The 22810-nt window shown below is 45.1% G+C and overlaps 1 protein-coding gene across 1 annotated transcript in view; it reads right to left on the reverse strand.

Moving 5' to 3' along the window:
- Nucleotides 1–20413, reverse strand: part of MYLIP (myosin regulatory light chain interacting protein) — a 32754-nt gene extending 12341 nt beyond the window's left edge. The window contains exons 1-2 of the mRNA XM_075314730.1: nt 20136–20413; nt 11445–11635 (exon numbers count right to left, since the gene is read on the reverse strand). Coding sequence (XP_075170845.1) covers nt 11445–11635; nt 20136–20222 — 278 coding nt within the window. The 5' untranslated portion in view covers nt 20223–20413. The remainder of the gene's footprint in view (nt 1–11444; nt 11636–20135) is intronic.
- Between the last annotated feature and the right edge of the window lie 2397 nt (nt 20414–22810).

Here is a 22810-nt window from a genome sequence, read left to right on the forward strand (position 1 = left end):
CACAATCCCAATATGTATTAGGCTTCGTAATAATATTCGCAAATACCACTAATTGGAAATTTAGTATAATTCTCCTGATATAGTTTATACAGTAGTTTGGTCTCTTACTCTTGTGCAGGGCATTGCAGCTTAGGTATCCATGGTCACATCCTCTCCGTGTGACAGTTTGTTAGTTGGTTGTGGTCGCAATCATTTCTACCTAAGCAGCAATGCCCTGCACATGAGGTAAGACATGGCTATATCAGGAGAACTATACTACATTTCTAATTGGAGATATTTGGTAATATTATTATTACCATTACACCTACTACATATAGAGAAGGATTGTGAACAAGGGGGTTCCCGAAACGCGTCTTATCAGTTTTATTGGATTTTAATGGATCAATAAAATTTGTTTTTTTATGAAGATGGTGTGCCGGATTCCTGAATTTTTGTACATATTGGGATAGGGTCTTGGAGATGGGAATATGCCTTTAACGGTGCTTAATATTAAGTTGTACAATATAAAATAATCAGAATTAATGTGTTATTAATACTGAGCAGAACTCATTTAGGCCTATTGGTTCAGCCCGCCTCAACAGTCATGATCTCAAGTGGCCTCTTGGGAAAATTAATGCCGCACCCCTGTGCTATTATGTGTAGCACCATGTTATGTATAGTGCCGTTTATAAAGGGAAAATGCAGGAGACATTTGGAAGCATTTGCTATTATTACGCCTACAACTTATTGAGATAGGATCTCGGTGATTAAAATACCCCTTTAAATGCACAGTATCTGTGGGATATCTGTGACCTTCACAGACCCGTAGATTTACATTAGTTACTTTGTTCCGTGGCGCAAATAGAAAAAGAAAAACCCAAAATAGACATTTGTTTTTTTGTGAATTGTGTCCACCCTCCTCTCCCCCCCCTCCCCCAAAAAAAAAACAAAAACCCAGACAAGTAATCATCTGCATAGATATAACAAGCAGCCATTCCAATCTTTGCTTATTAAGGGTAGAACATGTACATGAACAAACTGACGTCTGAATGAGGCCTTAGATGGGAAACATTGCTAAAGCCGTAAGTTAGAAGGTAAATGTAAGTGAAAGCCTAATGGTGCACATGCATTAAATATTAGTCTAATTTGTGAAATGTACCTTGAGCTTAAACTAAGTGTTAGAAAATGAAGGAACGTTAAATCATTTGATTTGTAAGGTACAACACACAAGCTTTACAGGTATGCAAAAAAGGAAAGGCAGACACTGCAGCTTCTGCATAGAAACCAGACGCCAGCCAACCAGGCCGTCTCCTATTACAGCAATCTATATTCTACAGCGCAAGCCAAGAGCCATTACCAGAGGTTACTAGGAGTCATTGACCCACAGTTACACCGTCACCACATATTACTAAGTCATGTGACTGCCTAAGACGGAAGCGCAAGAAACATTCAGCCAAAGTAAAGGACGCTGCGCTTTAACAGAAGCAGAAAAGATTATGCAGCGTGTAGGTGCCATCAGGCTGGGGCTGTGAGGGGAATACATTATGGGGTTATAGAAAGTAGGAACATGGACAAACGCAAATAGAAAAGGTGTCTGTACAAATTCATTGTTAGGCCGGGGCCACACAGGGATTACTGCGATCCCCTCGCATGACACTAGGCTCACACTGGCAGTACAGCAGAGCCGAGTGTCCCTGCGACTGAGGTCCGACAGTGCGATCGGACCTCAGCTGCGGGGGGCGGGCCGGCACAGAGGAGGGGAGGGATTCATCTTCATCTCTCTCCTCCGTAGCCCGCTATTGCGATTCTCGCCCTGCACTCGCGGTACACCGGTGTAATGCGAGTGCAGTGCGATCCTTCTCTCGTCCCATACACTTGAATGGGTACGAGAGAAAGTCTCGCATTACAATTGCAGCATGCTGTGATTGTTTTCTCGGTCCGATTAAGGCTGAGAAAATAAATCGCTTATGTGTGCTGGCACACAGGATAATATTGGTCCGAGAGGAATGTGATTTGTTATCGCACTCCACTCGCACAGATTTTCATGCAGTGCGTCTTAGGCCTTACTAAGAGTCCTGTAACAATAAGCATAGATTACAAAGTGTCCAGCTGATGGGACCCAGTCATTGGCAGGTATCAGATGAGCGTGTTTTGTTATTACCTGTGTATGTATCACCCCATCTTTGTGGGTCATTAGACGCCTGGTCGTGTTGGGGCTCATCTGTAACTTGGCTGTTATCGGTGGGAAACGTTCACTGTTCTTGCAGCACCACTACACTACAAATTAAACATTACACAGCCTGTACTGAACTTAATGGAGGACCGAGCAATGTATGGACAGGTCAGAGCTCTGATATTCTGTGACTTCGTTGTCCAATACATTTGAGGGTCCAACATGGTCTCGCTCCTATCAGGTCACTAAAAAATTCTTTGATAAAAGAGTATTCAAAAGTGGGAATTCTATACGTTTTTTTCACTATACAGTTGAAATCCTTGTCTGGTGCTGAAGAATATGGAGCCTTAACCCCTTCACGACCATGGACGGATATATCCGTCATGGAGCGTGTCCCATTAAGCCCCGCCCCCTGCCGCGAGCAGGCGGCGGCGGTTGGCACACATATCAGCTGTTTTCAACAGCTGACATGTGTGCCTGCTAGCCGCGGGTGGAATCGCTTCCACCCGCGGCCATTAACCCCTTAAATCTTGCTGCCAAAGTCTGGCAGCAAGATCTAAATGCGCGCGGCCATGTTTTTTTTACTTACCGCCGCCCCCACCGGAAGTCACGTGCGTGATCACGTGACGTTCGGTGGTTGCCATCGTACCACAGGGTCATGTGATGACGCCTGCAGCTACGAAGTTTCACTTTCGTCTTTCCTCGGCCAGGAGAAGAGGGAAAAAGAAAGTGACTATATCTGCTGTTTACAGCTGTATAGCTGTGATCAGCAGATAGCGATCAGCGATCGGATTGCTGATCGCTATAGCCCCCTATGGGGACTAGTAAAATAAAAAAAAAATAAAAAACCTAAAAAAAAAAAAAGTTTAAAATCACCCCCCTTTCCCCCCATTGAAAATTAAAGGGTTAAAAAATAAATAAATAAATAAAATAAATATACACATATTTGGTATCGCCGCGTTCATAAATGCCCGATCAAAATATAAAATCAATCAATCAATCAGATTGGTAAACGGCGAAGTAGCAAAAAAATTCCAAACGCCAAAATTACATTTTTTGGTCGCCGCAAGTTTTACGCAAAATGCAATAACAGGCGATCAAAATGTAGCATCTGCGCAAAAATGGTACCATTAGAAACGTCAGCTCGAGACGCAAAAAATAAGCCATCACTGAGCCATAAATCCCCAAAAAATAAGAACACTACGTGTTTCGGAAAATGGAGCAAAACGTGCGCTACTTTTATTGGACAAACTTGAGAATTTTTTTAACCCCTTAGATACAAGTAAACCTATACATGTTTGGTGTCTACAAACTCACACTGACCTCAGGCATCATACACACACATCAGTATTACCATATAGTGAACACCGTGAATAAAACATCCCAAAAACTATTGTGACATCGCACTTTTTTTGCAATTTTTCCACATTTGGAATTTGTTTGCTGTTTTCCAGTACACCATATGGTAAAACGTATGGTTTAATTTAAAAGTACAACTTGTCCCGCAAAAAACAAGCCCTCATATGGCAAGATTGACAGAAAAAAAAAAAAAAAAGTTACGGCTCTCGGAAGAAGGGGAGCAAAAAACAAAAACGCAAAAACGGAAAGTGCCCCGGGGCTGAAGGGGTTGAAACGCCAGCAGTTGAGAAGAACAAAAAAAAAAAAAAAACCAAAAAAAACTTATGAATACTAAAAATACAAGGTATTAAACTAAGGCTGTGTGCACACGTTGCGTTTTTTACCGCGGAAACGCTGCGTTTAGAACCGCAGCGTTTCAGTGGCAAATTGCATGCGTTCAGCTTTCCCAGCAAAGTGTATGAGAAAGCCGAAAAAAAAAAAAAATCAGTGCACACGCTGCGTTTCTAAACGCAGCGTTTTGGATGCCAAAAATCGGTGCGGAAAGAAAAGCAGCATGTCACTTCTTTTGTGCGGTGTAGCTGCGTTCTCTCCCCCATAGAATCAATGATGTGGGTCAGAACGCAGCTACACCGCAGTGAGCTGCTTTTTGTTGCGGTCCGCGGGCTTTGTCGGCATGCCAGAACGCAGGCATTTACCTGGAAGTGAGGTCAAGAGGTTTCCTGTTGACCTCACTTCCTGGCAAAGTCCTGGAAAGACCCCGGTGTCGCCAAAGTGCCCGCCCCGACCCCCCTCCCGAAAATCCAACATGGCCGCGCGCACAGTAGCGCACCGGCCGCAACCTACTCCTATGATTTCTGACGCATGTGCGTTGAGACATGCGACAGAAAAATGCCCCCCAGGCCCTGCCAGGTCACCCCCTATTCCCCCCGGTATTCCCCCTCACCTGTCCGGTTGCAGCGCTGATCCCACGCGGCCCCCCCTTCTTCACAGCAGACGCCGGTCAGTGCGGTCACATGAGCAGAGCAGCTGACAGCCAGCACTGTGTTCAGAGAGCTGTGCTGGCTGCTCGCACTCTGCAGCTGTGACCCGGGGAGAGTGGGTGCAGATTTTTGGCACCCACTCTCCTCAAATGGAGGGTCTGCCCTCCTAGAAAATGGGGGATACGTTCCCTGAACGTGCCCCCATATTCTAGAAGGTCCAGAGCCGACGTGGGACGTCCAAATGGATTTCTGCGGACCCATTTTTTTCAAATTTTTTGATTAAATTGGTGAACGAGGGAATGATTTGGGGAGTGTTTTTTTCTAATAAAAAATGTGTCATTTTTTTTGCTTTTGTTTACTGTCAATTAGTTATGTCTGGTATCTGATAGACGCCGTGACATCACTAATTGCTGGGCTTGATGCCAGGTGACATTACACATCTGGTATCAACCCCATTTGCCAACGCACCAGGGCGCGGGATGAGTTGGGGCGAAGCGCCAGGATTGGCGCATTAATGGATGCGCCACTTCTGGGGCAGCTGCGGCCTGCTATTTTTAGGTTTGGAAGAGTCCAATAACCATGGCTCTTCCGACCCGGAGAATACCAGACCCTAGCTGTCAGCTTCACCTTGGCTGGTGATCTAATTTGGGGGGACCCCACGTTATTTTTTTTTTTAATTCTTTATTTATAAATAAAAAAAAAAACAGCCTGGGGAGCCCTCCAAATTGATCACCAGACAAGATGAAGCTGCCAGCTGTGGTTTGCAGGCTACAGCTGTCTGCTTTACCCTGACTGGCTATCAAAAATAGGGGGGACCCCACGCCATTTTTTTTTTTTTTTTTTGGATAAATACTAAGCTAGGCACCTTTTAGTGCCACATGAAAGGTACTAAAGGTGCCAGCTTAGAATATGCAGGCGGGGGTGGGACGTTATATATATTTGACATCCATTCATCCATTGACGCTTTTTTGGCTGTGTGCCCACAATCAGGGTTTACAGCGCTATGGGTGCAGAGTGTTTTCCCTGCGTCCATAACGCTGCGTTGTGTACTAGAAGCACAGTGGAAGGATTTTTGGAGATCCCGTGCCCACTGTGCTTCTTTTCTCCGCAGCATAAACTGACCGGTGGCGTGGCTTCCCGAGCCTCAGCATGTCAATTTATGCTGTGGAGACGAGAGTGCTCTCTGCAGGTAGAATAGAGCTAAAGTCCACAGCAGCCTGAACCCAAATCGTGGATATGGGCAGCTGCGTTCTCCCGTGGACAACATTCACATCTCTGCAGGAAGGCTGACACTGTGTACTAGACGCCGTGTCGCTGGATCACGGCCACATAGCCTAAAAGTGAGAATATTGTTGCTACAGCAATATTTTGGGTGAAGTAGCTGTGGATTCAAAATGCTTACTATACTCCTGAATAAAATCCTTGAGGGGTGCAGATTCCAAAATGGGGTCACTTGTGGGGAGTTTTCTGACTTATAGGTGCCCAAGGGGCCCTGCTAATGTGACATGGTGTGCAAAGTTTATTTCAACTTTTCCAAAATTCAAATGGTGCTCCTTCCATTCCAAGCCCTCCCATTTATCCAAACAGAATGTGGAGAAGGAAATGACATCACAGGTTTTTTTTTCCAAAGTTCTGTGTTCAACCAACTTTATTAACACTGACAAGTCTTAAAAAACGCACCTAAAAAAACGCATGAAAAACGCATGCGTTTTCGATTCGTTTTTCTCAAAAAACATTGTTTACAATACTCCCATCTGCCAGAGGGTGCGTTTTTTTCCGCGCTGAAAAAAAGAAACGTGTGCACATAGCCTAAACCTGAGATGTACATACAGTCCAATCTGTGAGCAGCATGATATGGAAGTGAAGCGGAGCAGAATGATACAGGTTAGTTGGAATAGATTCAGTATAACATTACATTCCCTGGTGTTTGTATGCATGCGAGTCCAGTGGGCGGGTCTACTCAGTGATTGACAGCCATCTCTGTATACACAATCATACAGGGAGATGGTCAATCACTGATTAAGGCCGCCCACTGGACTCAGGCATACAAACACCAGGGACTTGAATAAAGAAAATACAAGTTGTACTGAAACTTTTCCCATAAAAATGTATATTTTTAACGCTCCAACATCCTACCTGTAGACAACAGGTTCCCTTTAAGCTCATTAAACAACATTGATCACTTCTAAAAATGAAAAGCCACTTGCCTTTGCAGCGTTATCTGTTCTATTCCGGTACGTGCCTGTCTACGATCAGGAATAGCAGTGTTTTGGACTCTGTTTTTCCTGCGTCGAAAAAGCTGTGTTGTACAGTACAAGCACAGTGGATGGGATTTATAGAAATTCTATGCTCACTGATTTTCCACAGCCAAAAACTGACCTGCTGCGTGGCTTTCTGAGCTGCAGCATGTCAATTTGTGCCTGCGGAGACGTGCGTGTTCTCAGAGGGAGAACACAGTGAAAAATCAGTTGCACCTAGAACCCTGACTGTGGGCACGGACGCTGCGTTCTCCCTTGCGTCTCCACAAGAGAGAACACACTGCGTGGGAAGGTACCCTTATACTATGAAATCCTCTGACGCCACTAATAAATTATTCACAAATACTGTACACACACACGTACAGATTGTCAACTACATAAAAAAGGACAATGCTTAATGCTAACTAGTCTACATGGCCTAAAAATGTGTTTTGCTGGTATACATTTATACTGTACTTCCTGGGGGGAAAAAAAAAAAAAAAAAAAAATAAAAAAAATTATATATATAAAAATAATCACACACAACATTCTTATCTGGCACCAAGAGCTGGAAAAAAAAAAGAAAAAAAAAGCTGAGCCGGTTAGAGAGGGAGGGAGTTTCCTGCTCTGCGGTGCTTGTGGTTTCGTATGACCTATAATAACACAGTCTGCTATATGAGGTTACTACAGGGCAGACTCAAAACGAAAGAGGTTAACCAGAGCCAAGTTACTTCCCTATACGAAAATAAGGAGGCGACTTAAAAGTATAAAACACAAAGATGGCTCTCTGTTTAGAGGCCTTACTGTATATTATCTCTAGCAAGTATACACTGCATGCATTGTACACTCAGCCATGCTTACTGATGGTTTCTCATACACAGCAACATTCATAGAATTCTCATCATTAGGTTCAGAAAACTTCAGCTAGAGAGACTGATATTTGCCCCATAAAAAATTCTGATAAAAGATGTTTCTTTTCTTCCCAAATAAGTGAATGGGTGACATCATGAGATGGGTGAATTTCCAATATTCTTAATTCGTATTTCAACAAAAAGGACCACATTTATCGAGAGTATCCACCAGTAAATCTATTTGCTACCCATAGGAAATAGTGATTAGCGAGCACTACCATGCTTGGTACTCGTAACGAGCAGTTGGATGCTCGGATGCACATGAGTCAAGTACTGGAGTATATTGGATGTCAATGGGAAACTCAGCATTTTTCTTGAAGAGTTCTCGGAAAAATGCTTGAGTTGACCACTGACTTCCATTATAGCTCGGGGACATGAGTCACGACCATCCAACAATATCACCCAAAATGTTATTATACCATACAATCAGCATGTGCCAGACATCTGTCTACTGTAACATGAAGGTCTGACAAAACTAGGAATAAAATTTGAGAATTATATTATGACAAGGTCACACAAAGGTCTCCCAACATAAGGGCCCAGACGGTCAGTTTTCATATATTAGGGAACCTGGAGAGTGTTGAATTTCCCTGAGGCATCACCTCAGGAGACGTGAAGCAGTACAGATTGCTCCATGCTATAAGTGTGAAAAGTAATGCTCAGACATGACAGGTCCGTCTACTTTAACTAACAGACTGGGTCTCATCTATTAACTAACATGGTTTTCTAACGCAGACATACTACAGCATTTAAGGGGGGGGGGGAATGGGGGTGTCCACTACTCGGACAACCCCTTCTCCAGCTGTATGTCCCCCTCCCCCCTCCCCCCAACAAGATAAATAACACCTACAGTCATGGCCAAAAGTTTTGAGAATGCTACAAATATTAATTTTTACAAAACAAGCCATGGAGAAAAAGACATGGATCGCACATCCCAAAAATACATTGATCTAAAAGCCGCTAGGCAAAAATTAAATAGAACATGAGGTTCTTAGTTACCATTCTGATCAGACTGTATTAAGCCCACTGCCACGTCACGGCGAACCTCTTGAGTGGGTCCCTAATCTAAAGCCTTTATGGTGCGGCACTGTGCACCAACCACTGCCACGGCGACAAAGCACCATAAAAGGCTTTAGATTAGGGACCCACTCAAGAGGTTCGCCGTGACGTGGCAGTGGGCTTAATACAGTCTGATCAGAATGGTAACTAAGAACCTCATGTTCTATTTAAATTTTTGCCTAGCGGCTTTTAGATCAATGTATTTTTGGGATGTGCGATCCATGTCTTTTTCTCCATGGCTTGTTATATAACAGTCTATCCCCCTCTGTTTTTTGCTTGGATCTGCACTCCCCCCATTTGGCACAGGTGTTTTTAATCAATGTATTTTTGGGATGTGCGATCCATGTCTTTTTCTCCATGGCTTGTTAATTTTTACAAAGTCTACTACTTACGTTTTTCTAATGGCAATTTGCACATACTCCAGAATGTCATAAAGAGTTATCAGCTTAACAGCAATTACTTGCAAAGTCAATATTGGCTAAGAAAATGAACTTTAACCCCCAAAACACATTTCAACATCATTGCATTCCTGCCTTAAAAGGAGCAGCTAACATTGTTTTAGTGATTGTTCCATTATCACAGGTGTGGGTGTTGATGAGGACAGGGCTGGCGATCAATCAGTCATGGTTAAGTAAGAATGACACCACTGGACACTTTAAAAGGAGGCTGGTGCTTGGTATCATTGTTTCTCTTCAGTTAACCATGGTTATCTCTAAAGAAACACGTGCAGCCATCATTGCTCTGCACAAAAATGGCCTAACAGGGAAGAGTATCGCAGCTACAAAGATTGCTCCTCAGTCAACAATCTATCGCATCATCAAGAACTTCAAGGAGAGAGCTTCCATTGTTGCCAAAAAGGCTCCAGGGTGCCCAAGAAGGACCAGCAAACGCCAGGACCGTATCTTAAAACTGTTTCAGCTGCGGGATCGGACTACCAGCAGTGCCGAGCTAGCTCAGCAATGGCAGCAGGCTGGTGTGAGTACTTCTGCACGCACTGTGAGGCAGAGACTGCTTGAGCAAGGCCTGGTTTCAAGGAGGGCAGCAAAGAAACCACTTCTCTCCAGAAAAAACATCAGGGACCGACTGATATTCTGCAAATGGTACAGGGAGTGGACTGCTGAGGACTGGGGTAAAGTCATTTTCTCAGATGAATCCCCTTTGATTGTTTGGGACATCTGGAAAACAGCTTATTAGGAGAAGAAGAGGTGAGCGCTACCACCAGTCTTTTCTCATGCCAACTGTTAAGCATCCTGAAATGATTCATGTGTGAGGTTGCTTCTCAGCCAAGGGAATCGGCTCACTCACAGTCTTGCCTAAAAACACAGCCATGAATAAAGAATGGTACCAGAATGTCCTCCAAGAGCAACTTCTCCCAACTGTCCAAGAGCAGTTTGCCGCCCAACAATGCCTTTTCCAGCATGATGGAGCACCTTGCCATAAAGCAAAGGTGATCACTAAATGGCTCATGGAACAAAAACAGAGATTTTGGGTCCATGGCCTGGAAACTCCCCAGATCTTAATCTCATTGAGAACTTGTGGGCAATCAAGAGACGGGTGGACAAACAAAAACCAACAAATTCTGCAAGCATTGCTTATGCAAGAATGGACAGCTATCAGTCAGGATTTGGTCCAGAAGTTGATTGAGAGCATGCCAGGGAGAATTGCAGAGGTCCTGAAGAAGAAGTGTCAACACTGCAAATATTGACTTGCTGCATTAACTCATTCTGTCAATATAACCTTTTGGTACTCATGATATGATTCCAATTATATTTCTGTATGTGATGTAAACATCAGACAAAATTAAAAACCAGAGGGCAACAGATCATGTGAATATATAATTTTGGTGTCATTCTTAAAACTTTTGGTCATGACTGTATGCCCACCAAAGCGTTCCAGCATTGTCAGCACAGTTATGTCACACGATCCTGTGGACAATCAGTGCCGGCTTCGCTTTTCCCTCCATCGGACAAATCATGACAAGGGGAGGAAGTGAGAGCAGCCACAGCCTGTAATTCCTCTAGATGTCAGATTTAATCGTTGCCCATGGCGCACAAAATCGTTGGGAGCCGTCACACTGACTTACCTGCCTAGCGATGTCGCTGTTGCCGGCGAACCGCCTCCTTTCTAAGGGGGCGGTTCGTTCGGCATCACAGCGATGTCACTAAGCGGCCGCCCAATAGAAGTGGAGGGGCGGAGATGAGCAGACGTAACATCCCGCCCACCTCCCTCCTTCTGCATTGCCGGCGGCCACAGGTAAGCTGCAGTTCGTCGTTCCCGAGGTATCACACGTAGCGATGTGTGCTGCCTCGGGAACGACGAACAACCTCCGTCCTCTACAATCAACAATTTTTCAAAAAGGAACGAACGTGTCAACGATGGACGATAAGGTGAGAATTTTCCATTGTTAATGGCCGTTCCTTGCTGTCACATGCAACGACGTCGCTAACGATGCCGGATGTGCGTCACGGAATCCGTGACCCCGGCGATATATCGTTAGATCCGTCGTTGCGTGTAACGGGGCCTTAAGTCTTCAGGAGGGAAACCGAAGCCAGGACTGATTGTCCACAGGATAGGTAGTGCTGCCACTGGTGGAATGGCACTGGCACTGGTGGGGAGTATAGGTGTGGTTATATATCAGCGTAATGGACAACTCTCTTAAAGGAAATCGTAGCAGCATAATTGTCAGGTTTTATGTGAGGAAAACCTATAGAAATTACAATAAGTGATCATAATGAAGAAGAATTACCTGGTCTGCTCCTGAAGAATAAGATGAGGCTCTACGAAGAACTTGACTCTTAGCTTCATCCTGAAAGGAGCCAGCCCGTCCATCTGCTGGGATATTCGGTTTCGCAGATTCAGCCATAGACTTTCTCCCTTATTTCCACTGAACTGTAAGCCAAAGTAATCCACTTCAATAATGCCCAGCCGTTCACAAACCTAAGACCAGTGAGAGAGAAAAGGAAGTATATTGAGTCTGTACTGTACTAGACACTGTCTAAGAAGAGGGAATTTCTGAATTGTTCTTTCAAACTTCAAAGAAAATTGTAAAAGGGAAAAAGAAGAAGAAATACCCCACACATTACCAAAAGAAAGATCACCAACATCTGAATGAGCCTTAACTGTTACTGTAGAGCAGACGCAGAAGAAGAAAAAGAAAACAAAAAATAAATAAATAAATAAAAAACACACACACACACACACACACACACACACACACACACACGACTGAGCCCTGGAGAAGACACGCTGGCACATGTTCAGCCACTGAACGAAAAGCAAATACACTCAAAACAAATTCCTGCTGCACTCTGCTAACAAAGGTCTGAATTACAGGAGCATTTCAAGCCAATAACATCCAATATATAGCTGCCTGTACTGATAACAGTGAAATCTGGACAAACTGTTTGCCCTGGAATACACTGCGCGTTACCTACTGTATAAGGGACATTTATGTACAATGCATAGTCATATACACAGGAATATGGTTTGGTTTTAGTAAATAAGGTGTATAAACTGAAATGATAAATCACACATTTACACTGTAACTTAATCAACATTTTCTGGCTTTTAAATCGTCCACTCCAAAAAAAAAAGTTAATACTGTACCAATTGTGTTAAAGGGAACCTGTCATCAGAAATTTTGCTTTAAACCTAAATGTTTCCCCCTCTGCAGCTCCTGGGCTGCATTCTAGCAAGGTTCCTGTTGGTTTTTTTGCTCCCTTTTAGACCAAATATAATACTTTATAAAGTTGTACCTTTTGGGATGCTAATTTTCTAAATCGTCCATGGGGGCGGGCTCTCTGGTGTCCGTTATGTCCATCCTGCCGATTTACGCCATCCCCCAACGCAGCATTTCATACTTCCAGGATGCCGCCCAGTGAGCCCGTGGTCCGGCGCATGCGCAGTGCCACTGTAGCGGGACTGTGCACTCCATACACAGTGTGACCGCTGGTGACGTTTGCGCAGGCACGAGAATGGGCGGCGCTGTGTTGTCATCGCAAGTGCCCGCGCTTTCCCCTCTGCCTCCAGCGTTCTGCGCAAGCGCTGGCCAGATGACTGCACGTCCCCTCTTTACCATCTTTCCCTGTAGCAGGAAATAGATGGGAGGATCGGAGCAGGACACCACCGGTTACGGCCAGCGCTTGCGCAGAACGCTGGAGGCAGAGAGGAAAGCGCGTGCACTAGATTATGGGTGGGCACTTGCAATGATAATCACAGCACCGCCCATAATCTCGTTGGGGGGGGGGGACGTCGTAAATCGGTAGGATGGACATAACGGACACCAGAGAGCCCGCCCCCATGGACGATTTAGAAAATTAGCATCCCAAAAGGTACACCTTTATAAAGTATTATATTTGGTCTAAAAGGGAACAAAAAACCAACAGGAACCTTGCTAGAATGCAGCCCAGGAGCTGCAGAGGGGGAAACATTTAGGTTTAAAGCAAAATTTCTGATGACAGGTTCACTTTAAACCAAAAATCTACCGTATAGTCAACAGCCCACTGTACTGTTGCTTGTGCCCCCAGTGCCTTTTGTTGTTGGGGGTAAAGCTCAGGTGACTACTACAACCAATCATGGCTCAGACAGACCATGGCCGTTGCAGCCACCAACTGATGCCCCCATCGGAAGCATCACAGGTGACACTGGTAATACAGAGCTAGCGGTGCTGGTAGGTACTAAATAGGTTTTATTTTATCAGGGCCATGGGTGCAGTTTTAAAAAGTTTCTTAGTAGTGCACAACTCCTTTAAGATGTATCTGCTTGACTGGTAATATTTAGGATATGCTACAGAGGTCGCAGCCACTATAGACTTCATAAAGCAGCAAAAAAAAAAAAAAAAATAAAATAAAAAAATAAAAAAAATATGTTTTTTCCCTCGAAATACTACACCCATTTTATATATTGCATAGGATGAAAACATGAGAATGCGTTTTCTTGCTGCATATTCAGGGCTGTGGAGTCGGAGTCGTGGAGTCGGAGTCCATTTTGGTGGAGTCGGAGTCGGAGTCGGTATAAAATGCACCGACTCCGACTCCTAAAATATATAATAAATTGGGGACAGGAGTGCAATGCAGAATGTGCTGAATATTTTACTAAATAATAACATTTAGTATAATGCTTATATTTAAGTGAAAAATTTATTGTAGTACAATGTGAACATCAGACATTTAATTGTTTTTATGATACAATAATCAAGATATTTGGATAGAACATAAAATATTTATTGGAATACAACTTTAGAACACAAAAAACTAATAAATTGTAAATATGTAAAATATATATATATATAGTGTATATACACACACAAGATATATATGTAATCTACTGTATATTACATAGTGTATTACATATTTACAATTTATTACAGTTTTTTGTGTTCTAAAGTTGTATTCCAATAAATATATTTTATGTTCTATCCAAATATCTTGATTATTGTATCATAAAAATTATTAAATGTCTGATGTTCACATACACATATTCATGTACTACAATAAATTTTTCACCTAACTATAAGCAATATATGTAGGAGTCGGAGTCGGAGCCGGAGTCGGAGTCGGTGCAAGAGAATTTGAGGAGTCGGAGTCGGAGTCGAAGGTTTGGCTTACCGACTCCACAGCCCTGTGCATATTTCAAAGCCACACTTTATTTTACCTGCAGAGTGGGAAAGATTGTAAAATGTCATCCACAAATGCCACCACAGTGTGATAGGTGCGGGTGTTCAGTCTGAAAATGAAGTGACGTGTTAGGCCACGCTCCCGGGATGAGCTTCTGATGCTGCAGAATTTCTGCACCTATTATGTTAGTTGTGTTTTCTATCTTTTTTTGGGGGAAAGTCATATTTTTGATATTGGCCTTAACAAAAAAATGTAATGATACAGTAATGCGCAGATTACACCAGTTTTTGATGAGTTTCCGCAGTGGAAACGCACTAAAGACACATGAGAGTTTTTCAACTGCGTTTTTTCTGCATTTAATGCAAGTCTATGGGGAAAATCCAAAACATACAAAAACTCAGCGTACCTGCAGGAGAAACGGACATGTGGATCTGAAACACTCATTGCAGATCAGTTTAGTGCTGAGTGATAAAGAAACTGGGCAGGAGATTTCTAGAAATCCCACCCACTTTACTGGAGCTGTAAGACGCTGATGTTGTGACAGTGAAAATACACATCAAAACTCACTAAAAACTCATTGTGGGCGCACAGTCTTACGGTACTTTCACACTTGCTTTTTTTTCTTCAGTAGCAATTCGCCGTATTGGGAAACAGCGCAATCTGTTAACGGATTCCGCTGTTTACCATAGACTTGTATTGACGACGCATTGCGATGGATGGCCTTGTGTTGCATCCGCCGGGCGGAAAACGCAGCATCTAGCGTTTTTCTGTACTTCACAGAGCAAAAAGAAAAACAAACAAAACAAAAAAAAAACGCGATGTGCTTGATTCCGTCGGCGTCCGTCATTTTTAGAATGGAAGCCTATGGTGGCGGAATCCGTCCTTTGACGGATTCCTGTGACGGATCCGTCTTTACACAACTGAGCATGCTCAGTTGAGTAAATTGCTGAAAAAAAAAAAAAGCTACAACGGATCCGTTGTTTTGCAGGATCAGTCGCATCAGTTGTGCCACTATGTGCAACGCATCCGTTACATCACGCAATGCGACGGATGCCGCACAACGCAAGTGTGAAGGTAGCCTTATTCAGCTGATAAATAACAGACAGGACTTTGTAGCAATTTCACAATAACTCTAGCATGTGAGCGCTTCCTTATTATGATGACACAGCTGCGTGGCTTCTTACAAGACATAGCTCTGTGATGAGCCGCGCACCAATGTATTCATCATGTGGACACATTTCCATCCCTAAGTAGTAAACAATCAAACTTTCTACTCTATTCCAATGGGTTTTTGAAAACCTAGAGGTGCAGATAAAGAAAACGTAAAAGGAGGTCATTGCATTATACCATACACCACTATGTGCTCCTAGGGACACAATTCATACACTGAGCTATAGTGTACATGAAAAATAAATAGAAATGTCAGTCCCAACTCCATTAAAGTATGGCAGTGACTTAAAGGGGATGTTTCCAAGGTTACATAGGTTGAAAAAAGACCTAGGTCCATCTAGTTCACCCTTCCTCCACCAGTTCTACATTTGGTCACTAAGTCATTTATAACCTACAATGTTGTGTGTACTGAGGAAATCATCCAGCCCTTTTTTAAAAGCTGTTATAGTATCTGCCATTACTACCTCTTGTGGTAGTGTATTCCACAGTCGACTGCTCTAACTGTAAAGAACCCTTTCCTATTTAGCTGCCGGAATCACTTTTCTTCCACTCGCAGTGAGTGTCCCCTGGTCCTTAGTATTGTCTTTGGAAGGAATAAGTCATGTGCCAGTCCTTTATATTGACCACACATGTATTTATACATATAAATGACATCTCCGCTGAGACGTCTTTTTTCTAAGCTAATCAAAGCTTTCTGCACATCTTTAGCACTTGATCAGGTTGTTCTGCCAAAAGTGCGAAACTTCTAAATAAATAAAGACCCCGAATCAGACGTTATACCCCGTATTCAGGTACACGGGGACTATTAATCACGCGAGTGTTCGGAGATTCATGCTCCATTTCATCTACGTCCCAGACAATGGCTCCGACTAGAAGACACATAATCCGAGCTGATTTTCCAGACACTGACAGCTGTTAGTTACAAACAATTGCAGTGTTATTGTGTATCATTTCTGCTACAGTAACAGCCATGAAAAGGCGGCTTTCATCCACTAGGATTCTGCTGTTAGGGGGAGAAGAGAGCCATTATTAATGCGCAGGGCTCCAATTACCCAATAACGGTGCCACAGTTCACAGCCCAAGCATTGGAATGGCCATACCTGAATTACAGCAAAGTATGGCCAAAAATGTAGGAGTCCATGTATACAATCTGAGGCCTGGAAAACAGTGTGTACCAGATAGAGGTTAAAATAGAACTGAACTCCAGTAACCCCGTAACCCCCCCCCCCCCCCTTCGAGGAGACGGCAGGAATGTGGGAGCTGAGTAAAATTCTGACGCAAGTATGAATCATAAAACAAAATACGGATTCGACATGTAGCCTGTACTCCACATAATCCTGTCTGACAGAGCGGAGCGCCACAAGGTGGATCTGGGACAATGGGTCCTGTTCTCACTGCCGAGGAGACAAGTTCATCAGTCCCTAACCAGCGGCTTCTGCTAAACTACTACTCCCAGTATTCCTCCATAGTGGTGGCTCAGTGGTTAGCACTGCAGTCTTGCAGCGCTGGGGTCCTGGGTTCAAATCCCACCAAGGACGCTATCTGCAGGGAGTTTGTATGTTCTCCCCGTGTTTGCGTGGGTTTCCTCTGGGGTCTCCGGTTTCCTCCCACACTCCAAACACAGAGATAGGGACTCTAGATTGTGAGCTCCAATGGGGACAGTGTTGCCAATGTATGTAAAGCTCTGTGGAATTAATAGCGCTATATAAATGAATAAAATTATTATTATTATATTATGGTCTGAGGATGCCAGAACATGTAATAGGGTAACGATTATAAACCCATAAATTAGTAGTAATTTACAATCATTTAAGGGACTGGATAAGATAAAAGTCACCACTTAAGGCAAACGTGCCTGCAGACCCCTAAACTTTGACAACCACTTTAAAATGTCTTGTTTGCAGAAATGTCCCCAGATATTTGTGCCTGCGATTCTATATAGAGGAGCATAGGTCAGTGATCTCCAGAATGTGACTGTATCTGATGTAAAACTACAACTCCCAGCATGCGCTGTCAGAGCGGAACGTGACGTTCGGCAGCATCTGTAGGATAACAGCTTAGTGGGGTCCGTGCCCAGAGGTCTGCATTACAGGTATGGTCACATGGATTTCTGACTTATTTTCAAGCAGATCTGAGAAAAATCAAGTGTGAACATAGCCTAACAAGTCACTTTCCAAGCCTAAGCAGTTTCATGACCTTTTTAAACACATGAGAGCGTAAAATAAACAGTCTGAAGAGGTTTACACAGCAATAGGACACGTCTCCGTGGTTTACTAAAGGTACCTGTCACCAGTATGTATGGCGGATCTTCACAGTGGTTCATCAGAGTCAGACTGGTTTATAAATAAAGGTACAATCAGTACAGATCACCACCGGCTGTAACACAAGCCCATAAGAGGGGCCACGGAACAGGTCCACGTCTCAGCACCTACTCAGAACTGGAACTGGACAGACAGGTGTTTACCAGGAAAAACACAAAAACAGCTGTACTCTGCACTGAGCCACGGGGCTATAGGGTTACCCTTTACCAACAGGTATATCTGTGCCCAAGTCTGCTCCACAGGGCTATAGGGTTACCCTTTACCAACAGGTATATCTGTGCCCTGCTTTGCTCCACAGGGCTATAGGGTTACCCCTTACCAACAGGTACATCTGTGCCCTGCTCTGCTCCACAGGGTTATAGGGTTACCCCTTACCAACAGGTACATCTGTGCCCTGCTCCACAGGGCTATAGTGTTACCCTTTACCAACAGGTACATCTTGTGCCCTGCTCTGCTCCACAGGGCTATAGGGTTACCCTTTACCAACAGGTATATCTGTGCCCAGGTCTGCTCCACAGGGCTATAGGGTTACCCTTTACCAACAGGTACATCTGTGCCCTGCTCTGCTCCACAGGGCTATAGGGTTACCCTTTACCAACAGGTATATCTGTGCCCAGGTCTGCTCCACAGGGCTATAGGGTTACCCTTTACCAACAGGTACATCTGTGCCCTGCTCTGCTCCACAGGGCTATAGGGTTACCCTTTACCAACAGGTACATCTGTGCCCTGCTCTGCTCCACAGGGCTATAGGGTTACCCTTTACCAACAGGTACATCTGTGCCTTGCTCTGCTCCACAGGGTTATAATGTTACCCTTTACCAACAGGTACATCTGTGCCCTGCTCTGCTCCACAGGGCTATAGGGTTACCCTTTACCAACAGGTACATCTGTGCCCTGCTCCACAGGGTTATAGGGTTACCCCTTACCAACAGGTATATCTGTGACCAGCTCTGCTCCACGGGGTTATAGGGTTACCCTTTACCAAAAGGTACATCTGTGCCCAGCTCTGCTCCACGGGGCTATAGGGTTATCCTTTACCAACAGGTACATCTGTGCCCTGCTCTACTCCACAGGGCTATAGGGTTACCCTTTACCAACAGGTACATCTGTGCCCTGCTCTGCTCCACAGGGCTATAGGGTTACCCTTTACCAACAGGTACATCTGTGCCCTGCTCTGCTCCACAGGGCTATAGGGTTACCCTTTACCAACAGGTACATCTGTGCCCTGCTCCACAGGGTTATAGGGTTACCCCTTACCAACAGGTACATCTGTGCCCTGCTCTGCTCCACAGGGCTATAGGGTTACCCTTTACCAACAGGTACATCTGTGCCCTGCTCTGCTCCACAGGGTTATAGGGTTACCCCTTACCAACAGGTACATCTGTGCCCTGCTCCACAGGGCTATAGTGTTACCCTTTACCAACAGGTACATCTTGTGCCCTGCTCTGCTCCACAGGGCTATAGTGTTACCCTTTACCAACAGGTATATCTGTGCCCAGGTCTGCTCCACAGGGCTATAGGGTTGCCCTTTACCAACAGGTACATCTGTGCCCTGCTCTGCTCCACAGGGCTATAGGGTTACCCTTTACCAACAGGTACATCTGTGCCCTGCTCTGCTCCACAGGGCTATAGGGTTACCCTTTACCAACAGGTACATCTGTGCCTTGCTCTGCTCCACAGGGTTATAATGTTACCCTTTACCAACAGGTACATCTGTGCCCTGCTCTGCTCCACAGGGCTATAGGGTTATCCTTTACCAACAGGTACATCTGTGCCCTGCTCTACTCCACAGGGCTATAGGGTTACCCTTTACCAACAGGTACATCTGTGCCCTGCTCTGCTCCACAGGGCTATAGGGTTACCCTTTACCAACAGGTACATCTGTGCCCTGCTCCACAGGGTTATAGGGTTACCCCTTACCAACAGGTATATCTGTGCCCAGCTCTGCTCCACGGGGTTATAGGGTTACCCTTTACCAACAGGTACATCTGTGCCCTGCTCTACTCCACAGGGCTATAGGGTTACCCTTTACCAACAGGTACATCTGTGCCCTGCTCTGCTCCACAGGGCTATAGTGTTACCCTTTACCAACAGGTACATCTGTGCCCAGCTCAGCTCCACAGGGCTATAGGGTTACCCTTTACCAATAGTTACATCTATACTCTGCACTTATCCACAGAGCTACACGTACATCTGTGCCCTGGAGCAGTGCCCACCGTAATGCCAGCTCCCTGCTGTCAGCACAGGGTGCCATCATAAGTATGCAGAAAGAGGAGCCCAAAGAGAAGGTAAAGTAGGAGCGCAGCACAGGGCTGCACATGAAGTGTGTACCTGATTGAGGCAGTCCTCTCCATTAGCCTTGGCATCCACCACCACCTCCATGACCACAGAGTCCGGTCTGGTCACATAGCACAGCATGGCAGCCTTCTCTCTGTAGATAAAACTATATAAAATAAAAAATCTTCTTGCCTTTCCTATGAGCGGCCTATGCACAGCCGGGCACCCCTGTGGGTATCTGCATGTAGAGGAGGGCGCGCAGGAAGGCGCCAGCTGCCTCCACACAAGGGAATGGGGAGTCCGAGCAGACCGTCCCCGTCTGCCTGGCACATAAGTCCTCCCTCCGGGACAAGCCCCGCCCACACCCGCTCATTGGCTGCTGGTCTAGAGCCTGCACTTGTAGGACATGCGCACTGACTTAAGCTGAAGCCGGGAGCTAAGAGGGAAGGTCTGGAAGTGCCAGTGCACAGCTGAACCGTGGACGCTGGAGAGCGGCAATGTATATGCGACACCTAGTGGTCAGAGGGAGAACAGTCGGTAATACCCGTCCTGAGGAATACAGTGAGGTTATTATTATGTAACAGTCCCGTCAGAGCCCCTGGAGAGAATGAGGCCAGGGCTTCTGCTGCTCTCCTCTGTGTCCATGACGTTTGCTTCCCCTGTCACCAGAGTGCTGGCAATTGTTTCGTTCAAGAAAACGTATATAATTGTTATGGGGCAGGGAGATTCTACCTAAGGCTCCGCTCCCAGGTCCGGAGACGCTGCGCTGTAGACGTAGTCCCATTCCTCTTGCGGAGACGCGAGTATCCTCCACGGTAGAGCGCAGTGTCCGCGCCCACGGTCAGGATTCTCTCTGTTCTCCCGCTGAGGTCACTCGCGTCTCCGCAGCATAAGTTGACATGTTGCAGCTCGGTAAGCCGCGCCACAGGTGAATTTACGGAGCGTTAAGAAGCAGCACAGACGGCAGGAGATTTCTATAAATCTATCCACTGCTTGTGCTGGAGACACCAAAACACACTGCATCCAAAACGCTGCAGACAATGATCGTGGGCACAGGCCCTAAACGTGTGCATTGAATTCTCTCATGAGGTAAGTCTCTATAATGGGAGCACAAGGTCGTGTCATCTCCTGACATTAGTAGATATTTCTATTGTCCATAAAACAACAATCCTGGTCCATTCTTAACTTAATGGAGTCGTCCACTTCATTTGATGAATGATCGTAAAATAAACATGAACACATTCTCACCTAACGGACATCTCCTCCGTCTTCTGTAGCATGTCCCTCACCAATCTCCTAGTTTTCTCTTCCGGTGGGGCATCTGATGACCAATGCACCTATCAGCCTCGATCCCTCACCAATCTCCTGGTTTTCTCTTCCGGTGGGGCATCTGATGACCAATGCACCTATCAGCCTCGATCCCTCACCAATCTCCTGGTTTTCTCTTCCGGTGGGGCATCTGATGACCAATGCACCTATCAGCCTCGATCCCTCACCAATCTCCTGGTTTTCTCTTCCGGCTGGACATCTGATGACCAATGCACCTATCAGCCTCGATCTCTCACCAATCTCCTGGTTTTCTCTTCCGGTGGGGCATCTGATGACCAATGCACCTATCAGCCTCGATCCCTCACCAATCTCCTGGTTTTCTCTTCCGGTGGGGCATCTGATGACCAATGCACCTATGAGCCAGGATCTCTCACCAATCTCCTGGTTTTCTCTTCCGGTGGGGCATCTGATGACCAATGCACCTATCAGCCTCGATCCCTCACCAATCTCCTGGTTTTCTCTTCCGGTGGGGCATCTGATGACCAATGCACCTATCAGTCTTGATCCCTCACCGGTTTCCTGGTTTTCTCTTCCAGTGGGGGCATCTAATGATCAGTGCAGCTATCAGCAAGGATCCCTCACTGATCTCCTGGTTTTCTCCTCTGATGGGGGCATCTGATGACCGGTGCACCTATCAACCAGGATCTCTGACCGATCTCCTGGTTTTCTCTTTCAGTGGGGGCGTATGATGACCGGGGCACCTGTCAGCCAGGATCCCTCACTGATCTTCTGGTTTTCGCCTCCGGTGGAGGCATCTGATGACCGGTACACCTATCAGCCAAGAGATTAATGGGGAGCATTGTACGGGTTTTGGTAGGTGTATGGTTTATTTATTTTTTTACCCCACCAATGTTGTATTCCTTTATTATTCCGCTACAAAATGTATGAATAAGTTGATAACTGGGTGTGTCTCTGCACACGGCCTGTCAGCACCGTTTGGACAATATTTAGACTCTGTAGGGACATGCCTCCAACCGGTATTACTTGCTAGTCAATATATTCATAAACTTCCGAGAGTAGTAAGAAAGCATTGGAACAAAGCAGAGTTCTAAGGAATGACGCTCCAGAAGGCAATTATTTAGGACACTTCATCTTTTCATCCTTAAGGGGAGCCTGATCTAGTTATTTTGCAATAAACTGCCAGCAATAGTTATGAGATAAAGTATTCTAAAGAATAGATGATCATTTCTAGATAGAAAAAGATGTGACAGCTGAGACCCCTTTGGACATGATTGTCCCCCATTTGAATGGCTCAGTGATCGAGCGTGCGCACTGCTGCATCATTCGCTCTTTATAGTACTGATGGATAGCGGTAAGTACAGCTCTATTTGTGGAGATCATGAACCTCATTAAGTCGTATAAGTGAGTTTTATTAATCTGCTCTATTATGAGTTACTAAT

This window comes from Anomaloglossus baeobatrachus, chromosome 6, assembly GCF_048569485.1.
Source record: "Anomaloglossus baeobatrachus isolate aAnoBae1 chromosome 6, aAnoBae1.hap1, whole genome shotgun sequence".
Lineage (NCBI taxonomy): Eukaryota > Metazoa > Chordata > Amphibia > Anura > Aromobatidae > Anomaloglossus > Anomaloglossus baeobatrachus.